General features: G+C 41.4%; 1 protein-coding gene across 1 annotated transcript in view; it reads left to right on the top strand.

The window, feature by feature from the left end:
- The window catches only part of myom3 (myomesin 3), a 69,010-nt gene that overhangs the window by 36,964 nt on the left and 14,616 nt on the right, over window positions 1-17,430 (top strand). The window contains 9 exon segments of the mRNA XM_080426547.1: window positions 675-858; window positions 1,821-1,995; window positions 4,356-4,477; window positions 5,996-6,183; window positions 10,227-10,353; window positions 11,863-12,044; window positions 14,709-14,823; window positions 15,517-15,673; window positions 16,292-16,398. Of these exon segments, the coding sequence (XP_080282673.1) occupies window positions 675-858; window positions 1,821-1,995; window positions 4,356-4,477; window positions 5,996-6,183; window positions 10,227-10,353; window positions 11,863-12,044; window positions 14,709-14,823; window positions 15,517-15,673; window positions 16,292-16,398 (1,357 nt within the window).

The raw sequence follows: 17,430 nt of genomic DNA, 5'->3' as shown, positions 1-17,430 counted from the left end.
TGGCTTCACTTCTACCCCGAAAATGAGGGAAATTTCAAATATCCGTTTCTTGCCCTTGAAAAGGCATTGTATAATCGCTGATCTCCCTTTCAAGTCCCCTTTTCAACAAAAGAGTAATGCAGCACTTTAAAGAGAGGGATACAAAGAGACAATAGATGAATAATGGCGAAGTGATAGCAGACAGTTGATGTGCATTTTGGATAATTAGCCAAGATTACAAATGGGCATGATGGATGCTGATTGCCTGTCCATCTGTCTGTCTGTATGTTTGTCCGCACCCTTTTGTCTTCTTTGATTTGCTGTCTGTCTCTCTGACACTCTCTCTGTTTGTCTTCCACGCTGTCATTCTCTGCAGATTTCTAGCACTATATTCTCCAACATTAATTACGTGATTGACAACACAAACATAATAATAATAATAATGCTAGCCTCCCAGGGTAAGCCCTAATAGACAAAAAAAAAGACAAACATTTGGCAAAAATAGGCAAACATTCTGAGAAAATAGCCGATCTCAGAGCTCTGCGAGCTTGTAGATTGGTTATTCTGGCTATTTGACATACAACAAAGTATACAGTATATAGGGTTTAAGTGGTTAAAGAATAGAACATAAATAATGTCTTTGGTTGTTAAAATAACACTTGATGTCTTGCTGATGTTGTCTGCCTGCCAACCAGTCCCTGGCAGGGAAGAACAGTTGGAAGCTGGCCAGTATGGATATGCTAGTGAACTCCCCCAGGTTCCCTGTGTTTGACCTGGAAAAAGGCAAGCAATACTGCTTCAGGGTGCGCGCCATCAACAAGTATGGCGTTAGTGACCCTTCTGATCCCAGCGCACCCATCTCCCTGGGAGAGCCACAAGGTGAGAGAGAGAGGGAAGGTGGTCATTTAATCTCCATACTGTATCAGTATGTACATATCAACATGCAGTGTTTTTAACATGCTGTGACTGAAAGAATAATATGTTTGTTTTCTGTGCAACTGTTAGTAGCACCACTGTGTGTCCGGTGATGACATCAGAAGCTAGTTGTGTCCTACAGTAGCTCAAAAAGACTCAATTATATTCTTAAAAATCTATCTATCTTGAAATAAAAACTATCTACAATGATATGAAAATGATTATAAAAAAGCTGTGTGTTTGATTGATTGAATAACAGTTTGAAAAAAAAGCACAGAAAGTACAGTTCTATACAAAAGGATGCTAAAAGGATTAAACCCAAGAAAGCACTACGACTTGTTTCCATTGGGGTCCTGTGTATTCAATTCATGAAAACATTTAATGACAAACACTAATATACAATACTATGCAAAAATATCATATAGCCGAAGCGAGTAGTACTCAAAAAGAAAAATATGTACAGTAAACAGTTCGGGGGGGGGGGTGGGGGGGTGGGGTATTTTTGGTCACTACATTTCAACGGTCCAATGTTCTCGTTCAGACTCAAAACAATTCTCATCTAGTTCTGAAAAATGAATATTGAGCCTCTTTGGATGCAAAAATAGTCCTCTCTCTGTGTCACTTTATTTCACCATATCACTTTTTGCACTTTTGTAAGTAAAATAATGTTTTTGCATCCACAGCCTCAATGTTCATTTTTCAGTGTGTGCAAGCCTTTTTGTTATGGACTTTCATGCTGGTCTCTCACACCTGTCTTCAGCCCTAGTAAGCCTTGAGTTTATAGAGCGCAAACTTCTCTATCTTTCTGTCCTTCGTCTAGTTCTCCCTCAGTGGTGCACTGACTCTATACTGTAAATATTATTGTCCAAAAACCTTTAAGGAACAAATACATTTTATGTGGTGGTTTTACACCTCTTTTCCATCAGTGGTGCCATCTCCTCCGGACTCTGTGGTGGCTGTCATAAACACGGACACCTCAGTGCTGCTCCAGTGGCAGGAACCCAAATACAAAGACGACGTCCTTGGCTACTACCTCTATTACAGCGAAGCAGGCACACAAGGATGGAGCACCATCAACAACAAGCCTGTCACCAAAACCAGGTAATAATTAACCACTGTTTTCCGTCTACAATCTACATCAAATCAATTCGCCAAAAATATCCGATCTACAAGTTCACAACGTGTTGTGAGCTTGAAACGACTGCTCGATTCTGACAGTCGTTTGTGCCAGTTGCCATCAGGCTCCAAAACCACACCTGAACCCCAGAAGTTCTGTTTTCTTCATGGATTACTAACTCCTGATTAATTCAGGAAGATTCACACATGGACAACTTAGAATGTAGCCTACACTACAGAACCATGACAGATGCCTGTTACGGTTAAAGTTGCTATAAGCGTTCCCTTGTTGATAGATTAATAGATTAGATTTATTTACTTAAATACTTATGATTATATTCACCGTTGATAGACAGTACATATCGTTGCAATACCTCGAAAGTATCTCTCTCCTTCCGAGGTTTGATGACAGTAGAGAGCATGCACACTAGTGTCCTTAATGCGTCTAACTGTGGATATTCGTATACATTGAACTATATTATAGGCTATCTGGAGGAGGCACAGACAATCCCTGCCCACTAATGTCAATGAAAGTTGCTCACCCAGCGCATAACCATAAGCATTGATTGATTGATTGAATACTTTATTAACAGTTTTACAATCAGTACAGAGGTACGATTTACAATGATTGTTAAAAGGATAACACAAAAGGCCCTAGGGGCTTGTTTGCATTGTGGTCCTGTGTATTCAATTCATTCTTCTTCTTTTCGTGTCTTCGAAGCATGTGGTTATATGACAGTTTCCAATTTCTTTATTATTTTAAGCTGCACTGGTTGGGTAGTAGAGGGCAGACAAGGCAGTGCTGCATCGTATCATCGTATGGTCCTCTTCTCCACATTCACAGATGGTTGGGCCAGTTTTGTAGCCCCATCTGGCCATAGCAACTTTTGATTGCCCTATTCCTGTTCTCAGGGGGTTGAGTGTCTTCCACTGGACCCATGATGCTTCTGAGCCAGAAGGGGGACCTTTAGAAGGGGCTATTCCCATGTCAATAGGAGGGGGGTCATTCTCAAGCTTTTTTGTCCATAGCTGGAGTCTGGTTTCTTCCTGGGATGTTGTTAGGGGCTGGACATGGCTGAGGAAGCTTCTCCTTGACTTCAGTCATTGGGCCGGGGGCTCACGTCCATGAAGGAGGTGGCGTTCGTCGCTGGTAGCTTTTGTGATCTCTACTCGGCTGGCAGCTTCCCGTCTCACATCTGCAGGGGCAATGCAAGTGAGGAGGTGCAGGTTGTTCAAGTTGGTAGGCTTCAAGCAACCAGTGATCAAGCGGCAGGTGTTGTTCAGCAATGAGTCTAATTTCTTGCCGTGGGTTGATCTCTCCCAAACAGGACACGCGTACTCCACAGAGGAATAGCACAGGGCCAAAGCAGTACATCTTAATGTGTGTGCTGTGGCTCCCCATTTGGAGTTGGTCAGTTTCCGTAGGATGTTGTTCCGGGAGCTGACTTTCAATTTGGTGTTTTTGATGTGTTCCTTGAAGGAGAGGGTGCGGTCCAGGGTTACGCCAAGGTAGACAGGGTTGGTGCAGTTCACTAGTGGTGTTCCAGACCATATGATGTTAAGAGGTCGGTTGGTTTCCCGGTTCCTGAGATGGAACGAGCAGACTTGAGTCTTCGCAGGGTTTGCGTGTAGGTGGTTGCTCTCATAGTAGAGGAGTAGCTCATATAGGGCTGAGGTGAGGTTTGCTTATACTGCTTCAATTCATTAAGACATTTAAAGACATACAATAATAAACAATAATAAACAAGACATAATCAACTCAACACTAGTAGCAATGAACGTAAACATGGGGGGGGGTCATTTCTGGTGTTAAGCTTAGAGGGCTTTTCTAAGAGCGCATTAATGTCCTTTATGTGTCCTATACTGCTAATAAACTACCTCCATGTGCAAGCTCATGAGTCGAGCCCCTTGGTCAATCATGTTTTGCTCACTCATGTTTTTGGCCCAAACTTGCAGTACCTTTTTACTTCAAAAAGCCCTACCAGTCCTGCAGGCTTGGTTTGTTCACGTTCCAAAGCGTACAGTACCAGAGTTGGCCACTAGTATACTTTTGCGCAGCCAGCCCTGATCCATGGGGGCTTGGTTGCATGCTTGTTTATTGCTGTTCCTGATACCTGCATTTTCCCACAGGAATCAATAAAAGTCTGTCTGTCTATGATTCCAAATGACAAAAAACAATGGGCTTTGCTCACAGCTCAGTACAGATACAGTATGTGTGGGCTTGAAAGGTTTTTCAAATCTCCGAACACCTATATGATGCAGTAGATTTAGCTGCGCTGACGGCGTACCAGCTGGCTGGGCTGGACTTGTGATTCAATCTACCTGAACTCAATGTCCTTGTTTAGGTTTACAGTCCATGGGCTGAAGAAGAATAAGGAGTACGTGTTCAGGGTGAAGTCGGTTGGCAGAGCAGGAAACAGCCAGTATTCAGACGAGTCATCCGCCACCTTGGTCAAGTCAGCCATCTGTGAGTCACACTGTCAGCAAGGACACACATTTAAGAAAAATATCTGTTTGACTGCAGACATTTCGTATGTATATTATTGTACCTTAGCTTTCCAAACTGAAAGTGGTGTATAGAGAGAGAAGGTGTAGTCCCGGTCACTGCCTTCACTTACAAAACAAATGTATTACTTTTAGAATACAACTTTTAGGTCGAATGACCTTTACCTGGTTCGCTGAGATGCCAGATGAAGGGTATAAAAGAGTTATCTGAATTGTATTTTCTGCAAACAACTTCAAAGACATGTTTTGGTGACCTCAGAGACTTATATTAACTTGTTGAAAATGAGTTTAATGTGTGACCTTTAAATTCAACCTCTTAAATTCGTAAAGCTCCTTTCTAAACTAGATAAATAGTTTTTTATATTAAACAACTATTAAATGGCAACACAAATGTATTTTCATAAAACTGGAAAATGTCAAACTAGAGAAGCCATGGGGACTAAAAAGTCAAGCTTGCAAATGACAAAGATGCCTTCCATTAGGCTGCTTTTATCATACGAGATGTGTCTCTTTCTCCTATAGCATTAGCTAATAATGACTATCAAGCAATGACAGGAAATTATACCAAATCCAATTAACATAATTGTGGGCCAGGGACGTTCTTTCTTTCTCTCGTCACAGGTCAGTTTGTTCACAATAGCTAAATTAAGACCAGGAGGAGTTACCTGTTTGAGGACATCTGACCCCTTTCTTCTGTCGAGCACTTTGGTGCAATTTCAGATAATATACACTCTGCTGCAGTCCGCTATAATGATGAGTCATTTTGCCTGCCACTCACCAACAGAGTATTCCCATAGTCTGCCATTACCTGGGGGGGTAGATGGCAGAACGCCAATTCTTTGTGTCTGAAAATGCATATTGTCCTTAAGTGACCTGAATGGATGAAAAATAAAAAAGCAGAAGAGGTAAGATAAGAGAATAAAATCAAATGGAATAGAACGGAATGCAAAAGACTAGACTAGACTAACCTAGAATAGAATACAGTTTATAGTCTATGTCGGTGTTCTTTGGTTCTATTAACCCATCAAGACCGGGAACGCATCTGTGTCATTTTTAGATTTAAGCTAAAAAGCATTATTTTACACTTTGGCTATTCAAAAATAAAGCTCATAGCGAGTGCCGCGCTACGAGCTTGTAGATCTGCTATTTTATTTAAATCATGAAAATGTGTGCAAATCTTTTAATATATATATTATCTTAAAGCGAACACGTGGCAAATCTTTGCTTCTGGGGGTCCCTGGAACAAAATATTTTGAGATGGGGGTCCATGGCCAAATACTTATAAATGTTGGGGTCCTGACATGAAACAGTCTGAGAACCACTAGAGCAACATACGTTTGGAAACTGTTAGGATTTAGAAGACATTTTGTAGAATCGGAACCTCAGGCCTTAATGGGTTCATCAAGAATCAACCACCACAATAACATGCACCCTCTCATGCCCCCCCCCCCCCCCCCTTTCCGTGCTCTCCACGGTCCAGTCGCTCCGTCCTCTCCGTCGGCCATTGCCCTGCTCCTGTGCACCGGCTCTGAGATGGTGCTGAGCTGGAGGGCCCCTGCGTGGAACGGAGGTGAACCTGTACGAGGGTACTACCTGGACCAGAGGGACAGCGGCCTGGATACATGGAGAGAGGTCGACACCAAACCTGCCAAAGACAGGCAGCACACGGTCAGATCCCAACAGATGTGAAATCTAGGCGTGTGGTGTGATGTCATATTTTTTATATTACCAATAAACCTTTCCAATGGTTTTCTTTAGGTTTCCCACCATGTGCATTGAATTTGGTCTAGGATTAAAGTTAGGGTTAGGGTCAGCTGTCTTCATGAGACAGTATATGGGTGGAGATTCTGGAGAATACATTAAGACACCTTAAAGGACTAGTTCACCCAAAAAAGGACTTATTTTCTATCAATTACAAACCCCATGAAGCCTTGAATTCATGGAGATGTTTTAGTTTTTGTCGCATTCCTCAGCCAATGATTTGATGGCCGGGTCATCGGTCAATAGGAGACTGAGTAGGAGACTCTTTGAGTCTCCCACTCAGACTCTTGAGTCTCCACCGGTCATCAAATTATTGGCTTAGGAATGTGACAAAAACTAAAAAATCTCCATGAATTCATGGCTTTAAAGGTCACTTTAAAGCTGCACTATGTAACTTTTCTGTTCTTCCCTGGATTTGAACCCAGGTCTCCTGCTCAATTAAGTGCTGAAAGTTTTACCACTGAGCTAATTTGACCTTCGGGTCCAGAAACAGGATCATGTCAAAGATTGTGTCAATACAGGATCTAAATGTCTCCATAGAAGAGCAGGGAGACCAAATACAATCCCCCAAATTGTATAAGTTATATTGTATACTCTGCCATACAGATTGGAACATTTTATTCACTAAAAGTTACATACAGCATTATGTCAAAAAGTTGTCAATCAGCCGTGTGACATATTTAAAGATAGCAGCTTGGTTTTAGTTTAATTATAAATATATATATATATATATAAAATCTCAAATTTCAGCACTTACATTTCAATTATGTCAACTGTAGCCTAAACTCCCACGGTTGCATCAGCCATGTCACTAGGCAACAAGCGGTGTCCATGGAGACCCGGTGGAAAAAATGAAATCTTGAGCCTGTTTCAGGGAGATTACAGGTGCTTGCTAATTAGGCAATATGTAAAAAGTGTTATATGCCAATTGTCCACTTTTAGCTTCTGGGGAGAAACAGGCAAAGCATATTAAAGAAATTACATACTATGTGTCAATTACTCTGAAATGTAAAGTGCGGCGTCTTTCAGTGTTGATTTTGACAGCAATTTTTGATTGTTTTAGTCATAGTCTTTTGAATAAAATTCCATTTAGTTTTAGTCATATTTTAGTCATCTGAAATGTTTTTGTTTTTGTCTAGTTTTAGTCGACTAAATATCATGAGATTATAGTCGACAAAATCTACAGTTGATTTAGTCGACTAAAATGTATTTTGGCGGTGCCTTGATGGCGTCGTAATGGATGATTTTACACTTGGTTGCATGCTGAAAATAGCCGATCTACAACCAAGCTCACAAGGCGTTGCAGTGCAACACTGTTGTGAGCTTGTAGATCTGCTATTTTCAGAGCGCAACACCCGAGCGCAACCAAACATAAAATGACTTTAGAACTTTTAGTTCTACTGGATCTCTTCTCCATAGTCCCTCACTAACATTTTAGTCTAGTTTTTATTTTTTGACGAAATTATCATTATATTTAGTCTTAACTTTAGTCATCATAGCTTCGTTTTTATTTAGTTTTTATTTAGGTTTCGTCAGTGAGAAAAGGAACATTTTTCGTCCTAGTTTTAGTTGACGAAATCAACTTTAGTGTCTTTTCAGCTCAGTTCATTGATTGGACACTCGACACTGGCTGCAGAAAACTCACAGTGTGAGAACATGCAGCATTCCCTGTTGGGCTCTACCCCACATTCTCCCAAAAAATGCCCTCCTACTAGCATCTCCCCTCTTAAAAGAGACTTTTCCCAGGCAGATCATTTTCCTGGATGCAAATTAGATTCATTTGAATACTGATTGTGCTATGATTCTGTGCCCGAGGCTCTTTTCTTCCGCGCTTTGTGTAGCAAATGTAAATTAATTTCCCCACGAAATCATTCACTGCTTCAGCAGTCAGCCTGGCACGCCACCTATCCCGGCTCGTTAGGACAGTCGAAGAGGTGAATCCAAATGATTTCTGTCTCCCAGATTTGAAATTCAAACTTCCTCTGAATGAACCGCCACATTACAAATGTAGCATGTCTGCCACCTAGTGGGCAGTAGTTGTACCTGCCTCCTTTTTTTCCTTTTTGGCAGAGCCCTTTGTAGCCTATTTCACAGAGGTGGACGCTCTCCATGATATTGATCCAATAAGGAGGTAGTTCAGTTGTACCCAAGTATAGTTAAAGGCAGATCTATAGATGCAGTAGGGGAAATGGGCTTTTGGGAAGCGAATGCTATTACTGTGTGAATGAAACCCCCCCTCCACCCCCCAACATCCTCTGGCTGCATCAATTGATGGGCAGTTGTTGCTAGAGGGCCTTAAGGCGGCAGGAGAGGTTTAGAGCTCTTCACTGGGCGATAAGGGGCTTAAAGTGGCCGTGAATAGGAAGATCAATGTGTAGATCAATAGGGCAGAATCCCCTATCTCCCCAAAGCCAGTGTCTTTGGGACCTCCGCAGAAGTGCTGCGGCAGCAGCAGGCGCATCACTGGAACCATGTAAAAGTGTCTGCTGTCAAATTGGACCGGGACGAGAGCGCTAAACCCGTTTTTTGATCATAGACCGTAAAAGATATGGACATCGTTACGCCCATAGACTCTACAGAGCGTAAATGAAGCCTATTTTTCAGCAATTTCAAATCCGCCATCTTTCTATATCCGGTCCAAAAAATTTACACGGAAATTAATGCTATTGGTTGAGACCAGAGCGGGGGTGGGGAATTAATGCTATTGGTTGAGACCAGAGCGGGGGTGGGGAATTAATGCTATTGGTTGGGACCAGAGCGGGGGTGGGGAATTAATGCTATTGGTTGTGTAGCTTGTGAATCAAATCATCACAAGGTAGCCACGCCCCTCCTACAGCATACCCTATTTTATCATCAATTTTAAAATAAATGGGAGCATAATTTACCAATACGCATATCATGGTGATTGAAAGAAGACTTTAAACTAGCGACTGAAAGCATATAGTATTTATGACAATGTTTGTTAAGGTAATAAAATCGAGTGTTAAGTTCGTCAAAAACCCATCCGCTTGAATGGAGCCTAATCTGACACCAGCAGGGGTGAAACAGCGAGACTACAGGCCATTCACATGAACTGTCACTTCCTATACAGCCTCAATTTACAACTCGGAAACTGGCCCCTTGGTTTTGATCAGAGGCACACACTGTAAATCTGTGCGTGTTAATTTAACTCTGTGAGTGTATGAATCTAACCAAATGGACCCCTTCAGTGGTCCATTTAGTTGCATTTGGACACCCTCAGAGTCACAGATGGATAAATCAACACAGGATTTTAAGACCGAATTTTCACTGTGCATTCGTCATTAGAGTAAAAAAGTGACTCGTTACTAACACTCATGATGTTTCTGTGTGTGGTCTAAATCAGTGGTTCTTAAACTGGGGTACGGGGACCCCCAGGGGTCCTTGACAGTGTTGGGCAATATTACTTAGGAGAGTAATATGTTACTTATTATATATTACTCCTTAAAAAAGTAATAATAATATATGACTTATTACTTGAAAATAGATGTAGCCTACAATAACACAATCTGTTTAGCCAGCTCCTTTTAGAACTGAATCCAATTTTTTGGAATAATAATAATAAGAGTCACCAATCACCCAAAAAGGCTATAAAATAAAGCAGCAATCTCTCTTGACCTTTTAAACTGAAATGTTTTCAAAAGGCAGCCAACAAAACCTGAGTAATATGTAATATGTACTATTGTTTACAATAGTAATATGGTATAATATTACTGTTTTGGCAGAGAAATACCTTACACTACTCGTTACTGGGTAAAATAATAATATTACAGTAATAGAGTTAGGATTTCATAGTATAGATAGTATAGATTGGGGTCCCAGAGATACAGTAGCAAATGGTATCACATGGGGGTCCGTGGCCTAATGCTTATTAACCTGGGGGTCCTTGAAATTAAAAAGTTTGAGAACCACTGGTCTGTATCTACCTCTAGGTTTCCAACCTGTCCAGTGGACACTATTACCAGTTTCGAGTTTTTGCCGCCAACGTGGTCGGAGTTGGAAAGGCCTCTGAAGCCAGTGAAGCCTTCCTATGTGAGGAATGGACAATGCCAGAGCCAGGTGAGGGGTATACAGTAGACATGCTGATGCAGGTTTGTACCACCACCCATACAGTGTATCGTTGCTGTCGGGCAGAAACCTCTTATCTCCAACTTTTTTTTGTTGTAAATGAACGCCTTACTTGATCATGCTACAGCGTCACTCAAAAGTAGCAGATATGCTAGCTCAAAACGTGGCGTAAAGCGACGCGTTTTGAGCTTGTAGATCTGCTACTTTTGCATTTGAATCCTGAAAAGTAACAGTTTTGGACATATATGAGGTTTCCACCCAACAGAGACGATATGATAGGCTCATATACTGCCTATATAAGGCAATAGATGGGACCGTCCCATATGAATTGTACTGACTTCAGGCAGCAGGCTTAAGACCTGTGTTAATAGACGACTGTGACATACGGCCTGTTACAATGAATGCGCTGTGATTAGCTGTTTGAACTGCAGTCTTTAATTTGAATTAGAAAGTGATTGAACTCAAAGAGACCCTGGCCAATTCTCACACACACACACACACACACACACACACACACACGCACACACACACACACACACACACACACACACACACACACACACACACACACACACACACACACACACACACACACACACACACACACACACACACACACACACACACACACACACACACACACACACACAGACACACAGGGCACATGCAGGCCCATGCACAAAATAATACCTGCATTCCCCTATTCATTCTTATAAACACACTCCATCATGCAATAATGCGATGGTTCAGTAGGCAGCCATGCCCCGCAGTACACTGGCCCCACTCATATAATGTCATGATATTAATATTGGAAATGGAGAGAAGCTATTGCACACACACCACTGTTAAAGTGCAGCTCATTAATCTCTGCAAATGGGCACACGCCCCCCCACCACCACCACCCTTCCCCAATGTCATTAATAATTTAAATGTGACCGAAAATCATTAGGCAAATTAACTACCACACGCTGGCACTGAAACAGAGGGGTAGATTAAGCAAAGTCACTTTTCTGCTTTTTACTTTACCATTATTTTTTTGTGCATTTCTTTATGATCACTGGCTGTGTCACTGGAAACCTGTCTGCTTATGGCTTATTATGGGGCCCTGCGAAAGAAAATGTACCACCCAATATCTGGCCATTGTTTTCCCCTATATTTCATTTTGACATATTGTTATTGGAAGATTTGTGGTTTTCTCTTCTTATGGCGAAAGATCACTAGAGTACACACAGATACACACATGTAGAGGCATAAACACACACACACACACACACACACACACACACACACACACACACACACACACACACACACACACACCACACACCACACTCCACACACCACACACCACACACCACACACACACCACTCTCTCTCTCGCACGCTCTCTCTCTCTCTCTCTTCCTTTGCGTGCCCATCAGTCCATGGATAGAAAAAGCAAACAAACCTTCATTTACTGTTATTCTGACCCATGCCCCGCGTGCACGATCTTTCCATCAGGGTGCCCCTATGACCTGCAGTTCAGGGAGGTGAGAAAAGACTCTCTGGTGCTGCTGTGGGCGGTACCGTTGTATGCAGGACTCAGCCCCATTACTGGCTATCTGCTGGAATGCAACGTGACTGACCAATCAGAGAGCTGGACTGCTGTGAATGATGAGCCAACATCCAAAACCTTTTACACGGTATGTGTTGTTCACCACTTAAGAACGCCATTTTATACTTCTGGCTATTCGAAAATAGATTACATTACAATCAGTGGTGGGAAAAGTACTTACTTTTTTTTAACTTAAGGTAAAGTATCAATACTGCAATGTAGAAATACTCTGTTACAAGTAAAAGTCAGGTAATCAAAATGTACTTGAGTAAAAGTGCGAAAGTATTGGTATCAAAATATACTTAAAGTACAAAAGTAAAAGTACTCATTTTGCAGAATGTCCCATTTTACAAGTTTTGAAATGTAAAAATCATTTGAAAAGATCTACAAGCTCACAATGCATTGCATCGCGACGCATTGTGAGCTTGTAGATCGGCTATTTTCAAATAGCTGATGTAGGGCTGAAGTGGGTAATATATGTTTTGTGATAATAGTAATCAAAATCTACAAAGTAACTAGTAACTAAAGTTTTCAAATAATTGTAGTGGAGCAAAAGTACTGAAAATTTGAAGTACTCCAGTAAAGTAAAAAATACCACAAAATTGTACTTAAAGGAGTAGTTCACCCAAAAAAAATACTTATTTTCTATCAATTCTACACCCAGGCACGCCGATTTATGTGCACGGCCGCGGGGGCTCAACTCGTGCCGCAATAGCCCCGCCCCGCCGCCGCGAGCCGTTTCTCTGTCTGGGCTATTGTTCTAGGTGTCAACGGCGCGTTAACACCTATCTGCGCCCCGCTATAGTAATGGTAATGGTAATGGTACTGTAAGTTTGAGCCTGACATCTGAGATTCATGGACCCGACGCCCCCCCACGTCATCGGCGCCCCTGTCTACACCCCATGAAGCTTTGAATTCAGGGAGATTATTATTTTTTTTGTCGCATTCCTTTTTTTAAATTATTTTTTATCCCACAATTTTGTAACCAATTTTTTCACCCAGTGCCAATTGTCTAAGTAATCCTGGGCGATACACTCCCTCTGCCAGCCTAGGGAGAGCCTAGAGCCGAGCTCATGCCTCCTTATGCATGAGAGCTAGCAAGCCGCTTCTTATCATCTGACAGGGGGGAGGTTCCCTGGTTAGACGTAGCATGTGGAAGGAACACGTTATTCCAACCAGTTCCTTTCCCCTCCATCAGGCACCCCGGCTGACCAGGGTGAGGCAGTATAGTTACCAGGATTACTGCATGTTTTTGTGAGGGTACCTACCCTAGGGAACACGGGGAGAACATGCAAACTCCACACAGAAAGGCCCTTTCACCAACCCCATCTAGGGTATGGGCACTGATGACGCGGAGAAGAGAGCGTCCCTGGCGTGAATCGAACCCAGGACCTTCTAGCTGTGAGGCGACATCGCTACCGACTGCGCCACCATGCCCCTTTTGTCGCATTCCTGAGCCAATAATTTGATGACCAGGTCATCGGTCAGTATAGGAGAATCAGTAGGAGACTCTTCGAGTTGGTCATTAAATTATTGGCTTGCGACAAAAACTAAAAAATCTCCATGAATTCAAGGCTTCATGAGGTGTAGAAAATAAGTACTTTTTTGGGTGAACTACTCCTTTTAAGTACAGTACTTGCGTAAATGTACTTAGTTACTTTACATCACTGATTACAATTACATCGATGTACATTCATATGAAAACAGATAAAAAGATGCAAACACTGGTATGAAGGAACACAGTATTGAAATTTTGCCTAAAGTTATGCCTTCAACTCTAGTCGTCATCTGCATTCCAAATAAATTCCTCTGCAAATAATTCTTTAAGGATGATTATTTATTTTCTTCTTCTTTTTTTTAATTTTGACTAACATTAAGTTTTAAAATATTCCAATTAGTTATGGCTCTATAAATGACAACTATACGACCATTACCAGCAAATATTGTGTTGTGAATTATGTGTGTTATTACAGTAAACAATTTAGTCAAATAGAAATAAAGGCACTTAGTAAAGTGAGAATTATTCATGTTCAGATACAAGACAATAATAGCTTGATTACCAAATATCAACATGCAAACAGAAAGGGTCATTCGACTTGTACAGCACTTATTCAAATGACTGATGATTGGTTGAGGGGGATTGACCCAAACATTGCAGAAGCAGTTATGTTAGATTTAAGTGCTGCATTTGACGTTATGGTTATCTACTGTTTGGACCATAGAAAGGTAACTTATTGTCCTTAAGTGGAATGATGTTTCCCTCCTTCCACTGTCGCTATACCTCGCATAGCAGACATTCGTTAAATATGTGACTTAAGGGACCTGAAATGTAATCAGCAGCAAAGTTTAACACCTTGCTGTTAAGATTGTCTGTGCCTGCACAGACAATAGATTTCAGCAGTTTCTTAACCTCACTCACCTCTATACAGTTGAACTGAAACCATTATTTCATTATTTATCAGTTCACAAGGATTACAATCAGTAGCCTACCACTTAGGCTCTGCCTAAAAATGTTCACCTTATTGATAAAATAGTTAGCAATACCCTGGGGGCTTGTGTTTATTCAATGTGTTTCTTTATAAAGTCACACATCCCATTAAATGTCAACTCAGTCTGAAGGCACATTGGTTGTTCAAACTCTGTCAAAGAGACCTTGCATGGTCATTGTGTGCTAAGCTATCAAATAGCTAATAAAATAATATCCTAAGAACAATGAATATGAAGATAAATCTGTGTTTCCTGTGGCACTCAGATGTCAGGTCTCAAGGAAGGGCAGATGTACCGTTTCCGGGTGTCTGCCGTCAATGAAGCTGGGGTGGGCTCGGCTTCCCTGCCCACTGAGCCAATCACAGCTCACACCCAAAAAGGTCAGTCATCAGCAGAGTACCACAAACTACAGTGTAACCCCTTATATCAGTGTTTTACACATTATGCTCAAACTGCAAAGGTTTTTTGTAGCTCTATTTTCACTTCCCATAGTCCAGTTCTAGCACCTGTATAATAGGGTTCCAAAATGTATCTTGATACCAAGTTTGTTTCTTGCCGCTAGGAATTCAAATCATAATATTAATAATCTGCACAATTTGTGTAATCCATGACCTTCTGCTCTAAATAAACATGAGACTCAGTGTCCAGACCATGACCTCATAGACTGTCGAGGACTATACATGTTTATTCAAGAAGACCTTATGTTATGGGATGTGCATAACTAGCTGCTAACGGATACATTATATATATATATAATGTATCTGTATCTGTATATATATATATATATATATATATATATATATATATATATATATATATATATATATATATATATATATATATGTATATGTATATGTATATGTATATGTATATATATATATATATATATATATATATATATATATATATATATATATATATATATATATATATATATATATATATATATATTATATTCTGTCTACAACTACTGTACCTGTATGCCTCTATAAACTTAGCCCCCTGTGGTCCAGTACCAGCTAGTGTAACACTTAACACTCTGAAACACCATTAACCTTTTCTATCTGCCTTAGGCACCAAAAACGTAGAAATTGGTGTGGACAATGATGGTTTCATTTTCCTGACCTACGAGACCACTGAGACGACAGAAAAGAGCGAGTTCTTCTGGAGCAAGAGCTATGGAGAGCCCATCGACGGCGCCAGAGTCAGGGTAGAGAACAAGAACAATAGGTAGAGGTTTTTGCTTTTGCGTGTGCGTGTGTGCATGTGTGTGTGTGTGTGTGTGTGTGTGTGTGTGTGTGTGTGTGTGTGTGTGTGTGTGTGTGTGTGTGTGTGTGTGTGTGTGTGTGTGTGTGTGTGTGTGTGTGTGTGTGTGTGTGTGTGTGTGTGTATGTGTGTGTGTGTGTGTGTGTGTGTGTGTGTGTGTGTGTGTGTGTGTGTGAAAGCACACACGTGCACACAGGCATGGGCCTGAGTATGTGAGAATGGGGTCAAACAAGATGTGTTGAATTCTGAAAGTCACACCAGGGGTCAGATTTAACAGAGGCTTTCTCTCACAGTTAAGTGTGTGAAAAGGCTTCCCGGGTCTCACTCTGTCTGTCCTTCAGGGCCTCTCTGTCCTTTTCACAGTTATAAGTGGCACCCTTGGACCGTCCACCACTGACCCAGATATTTATTTTACACACTGTCTCAACCAGCGACAGGAGGGGCAGAATTGTACAATGCTCGAGTAAATGTACTTAGATACTTTCCACCGGCCAGATGATCACTGCCCTTTCATTAAGCCGGCTCTCTTTATCTCCGTGGCTCCATCTCTGTATCTCAATCCCACCATCTCTTCACCCCCAGGTCCGTTGTCACCTTCACTGACCCTACTGAGGAAGACCTGGGTCTGTATACGGTGGAGATGAAGAACAACACAAGCCTTTCTTCTAGCTACAACTTCACTGCCGAAGGTAAACTGCTTTAGAATCGCTGAAGAATAGAATAGAGGGGGGTGGAAGGGGGAGAGAAGATACTTTTATGGTTAACAGGTTATAAAAACCACATCAGGTACAATTAAAACAGAAAATTACTTAAAGGAGTAGTTCACCCAAAAAAATACTTATTTTCTATCAATTACACACCCCATGAAGCCTTGAAATCATGGAGATGTTTTAGCTTTTGTTGTATTCCTTAGCCAATAATTTGCTCTATCCGGTAGGAGACTCAAAGAGTAGGAGACTCAAAGAGTCAAGAGCCTTCTCAAAGAGTAGGAGACTCAAAGAGCCACCCGGTCATCAAAATTATTGGCCTAGGAATGCAACAAAAACAAAAAAATCTCCATGAATTGAAGGCTTCATGGCGTAATTGTTAGAAAATAAGTCATTTTTTGGATGAACTACTCCTTTAAAGCTTTTTCTCTAAAAGCAGATGACAAGGTTCCTTGTAGTGATTTGTTTTGTTTTGTCACCTATGTGACATAGGTATCATGACATAATCATGATTACCCCATAATCATGGTGACGTAATCATGTTGTGACCTAGTGATTTGTTGTTACCTAAGACCTAACCAACCCGCCCGGCCAGAAGGAAAATAAAAGTTAATCAGCGACCCGACCTGAGGGTGGGGTTCTCTTTAAAAGCAGATGACTGACAAGGTTCCTTGTAGTGATTTGTTGTGACTAGATGTCACCTATGTGACATAGGTATCATGACATAATCATGATTACCCCATAATCATGGTGACATAATCATGTTGTGAACTAGTGATTTGTTGTTACCTAAGACCTAACCGACCCGCCCATCCAGAAGGGAAAAAAAAGTTAATCAGCGACCAGACCTGACCCGAACCATTCATTTTATTGTGGATGGTTGACCCGCCCACGGCCCACCCAAAATCCAAACCCGCTCGACCCATGGGTCAACCCACGAGACCCGCAAGTTGTAGGCCGACCCACACATCACTAGCCTGGTAAACACCCCCTCCCTCCGGAAATCTCATTTGC

This window comes from Gymnoscopelus braueri (genome assembly GCF_963280865.1).
Source record: "Gymnoscopelus braueri genome assembly, chromosome: 4".
In the NCBI taxonomy this organism is placed as follows: domain Eukaryota; kingdom Metazoa; phylum Chordata; class Actinopteri; order Myctophiformes; family Myctophidae; genus Gymnoscopelus; species Gymnoscopelus braueri.
The sequence above is the reverse complement of the archived record's forward strand: the minus strand, read 5'-3'. Positions and strand labels throughout refer to the sequence as shown.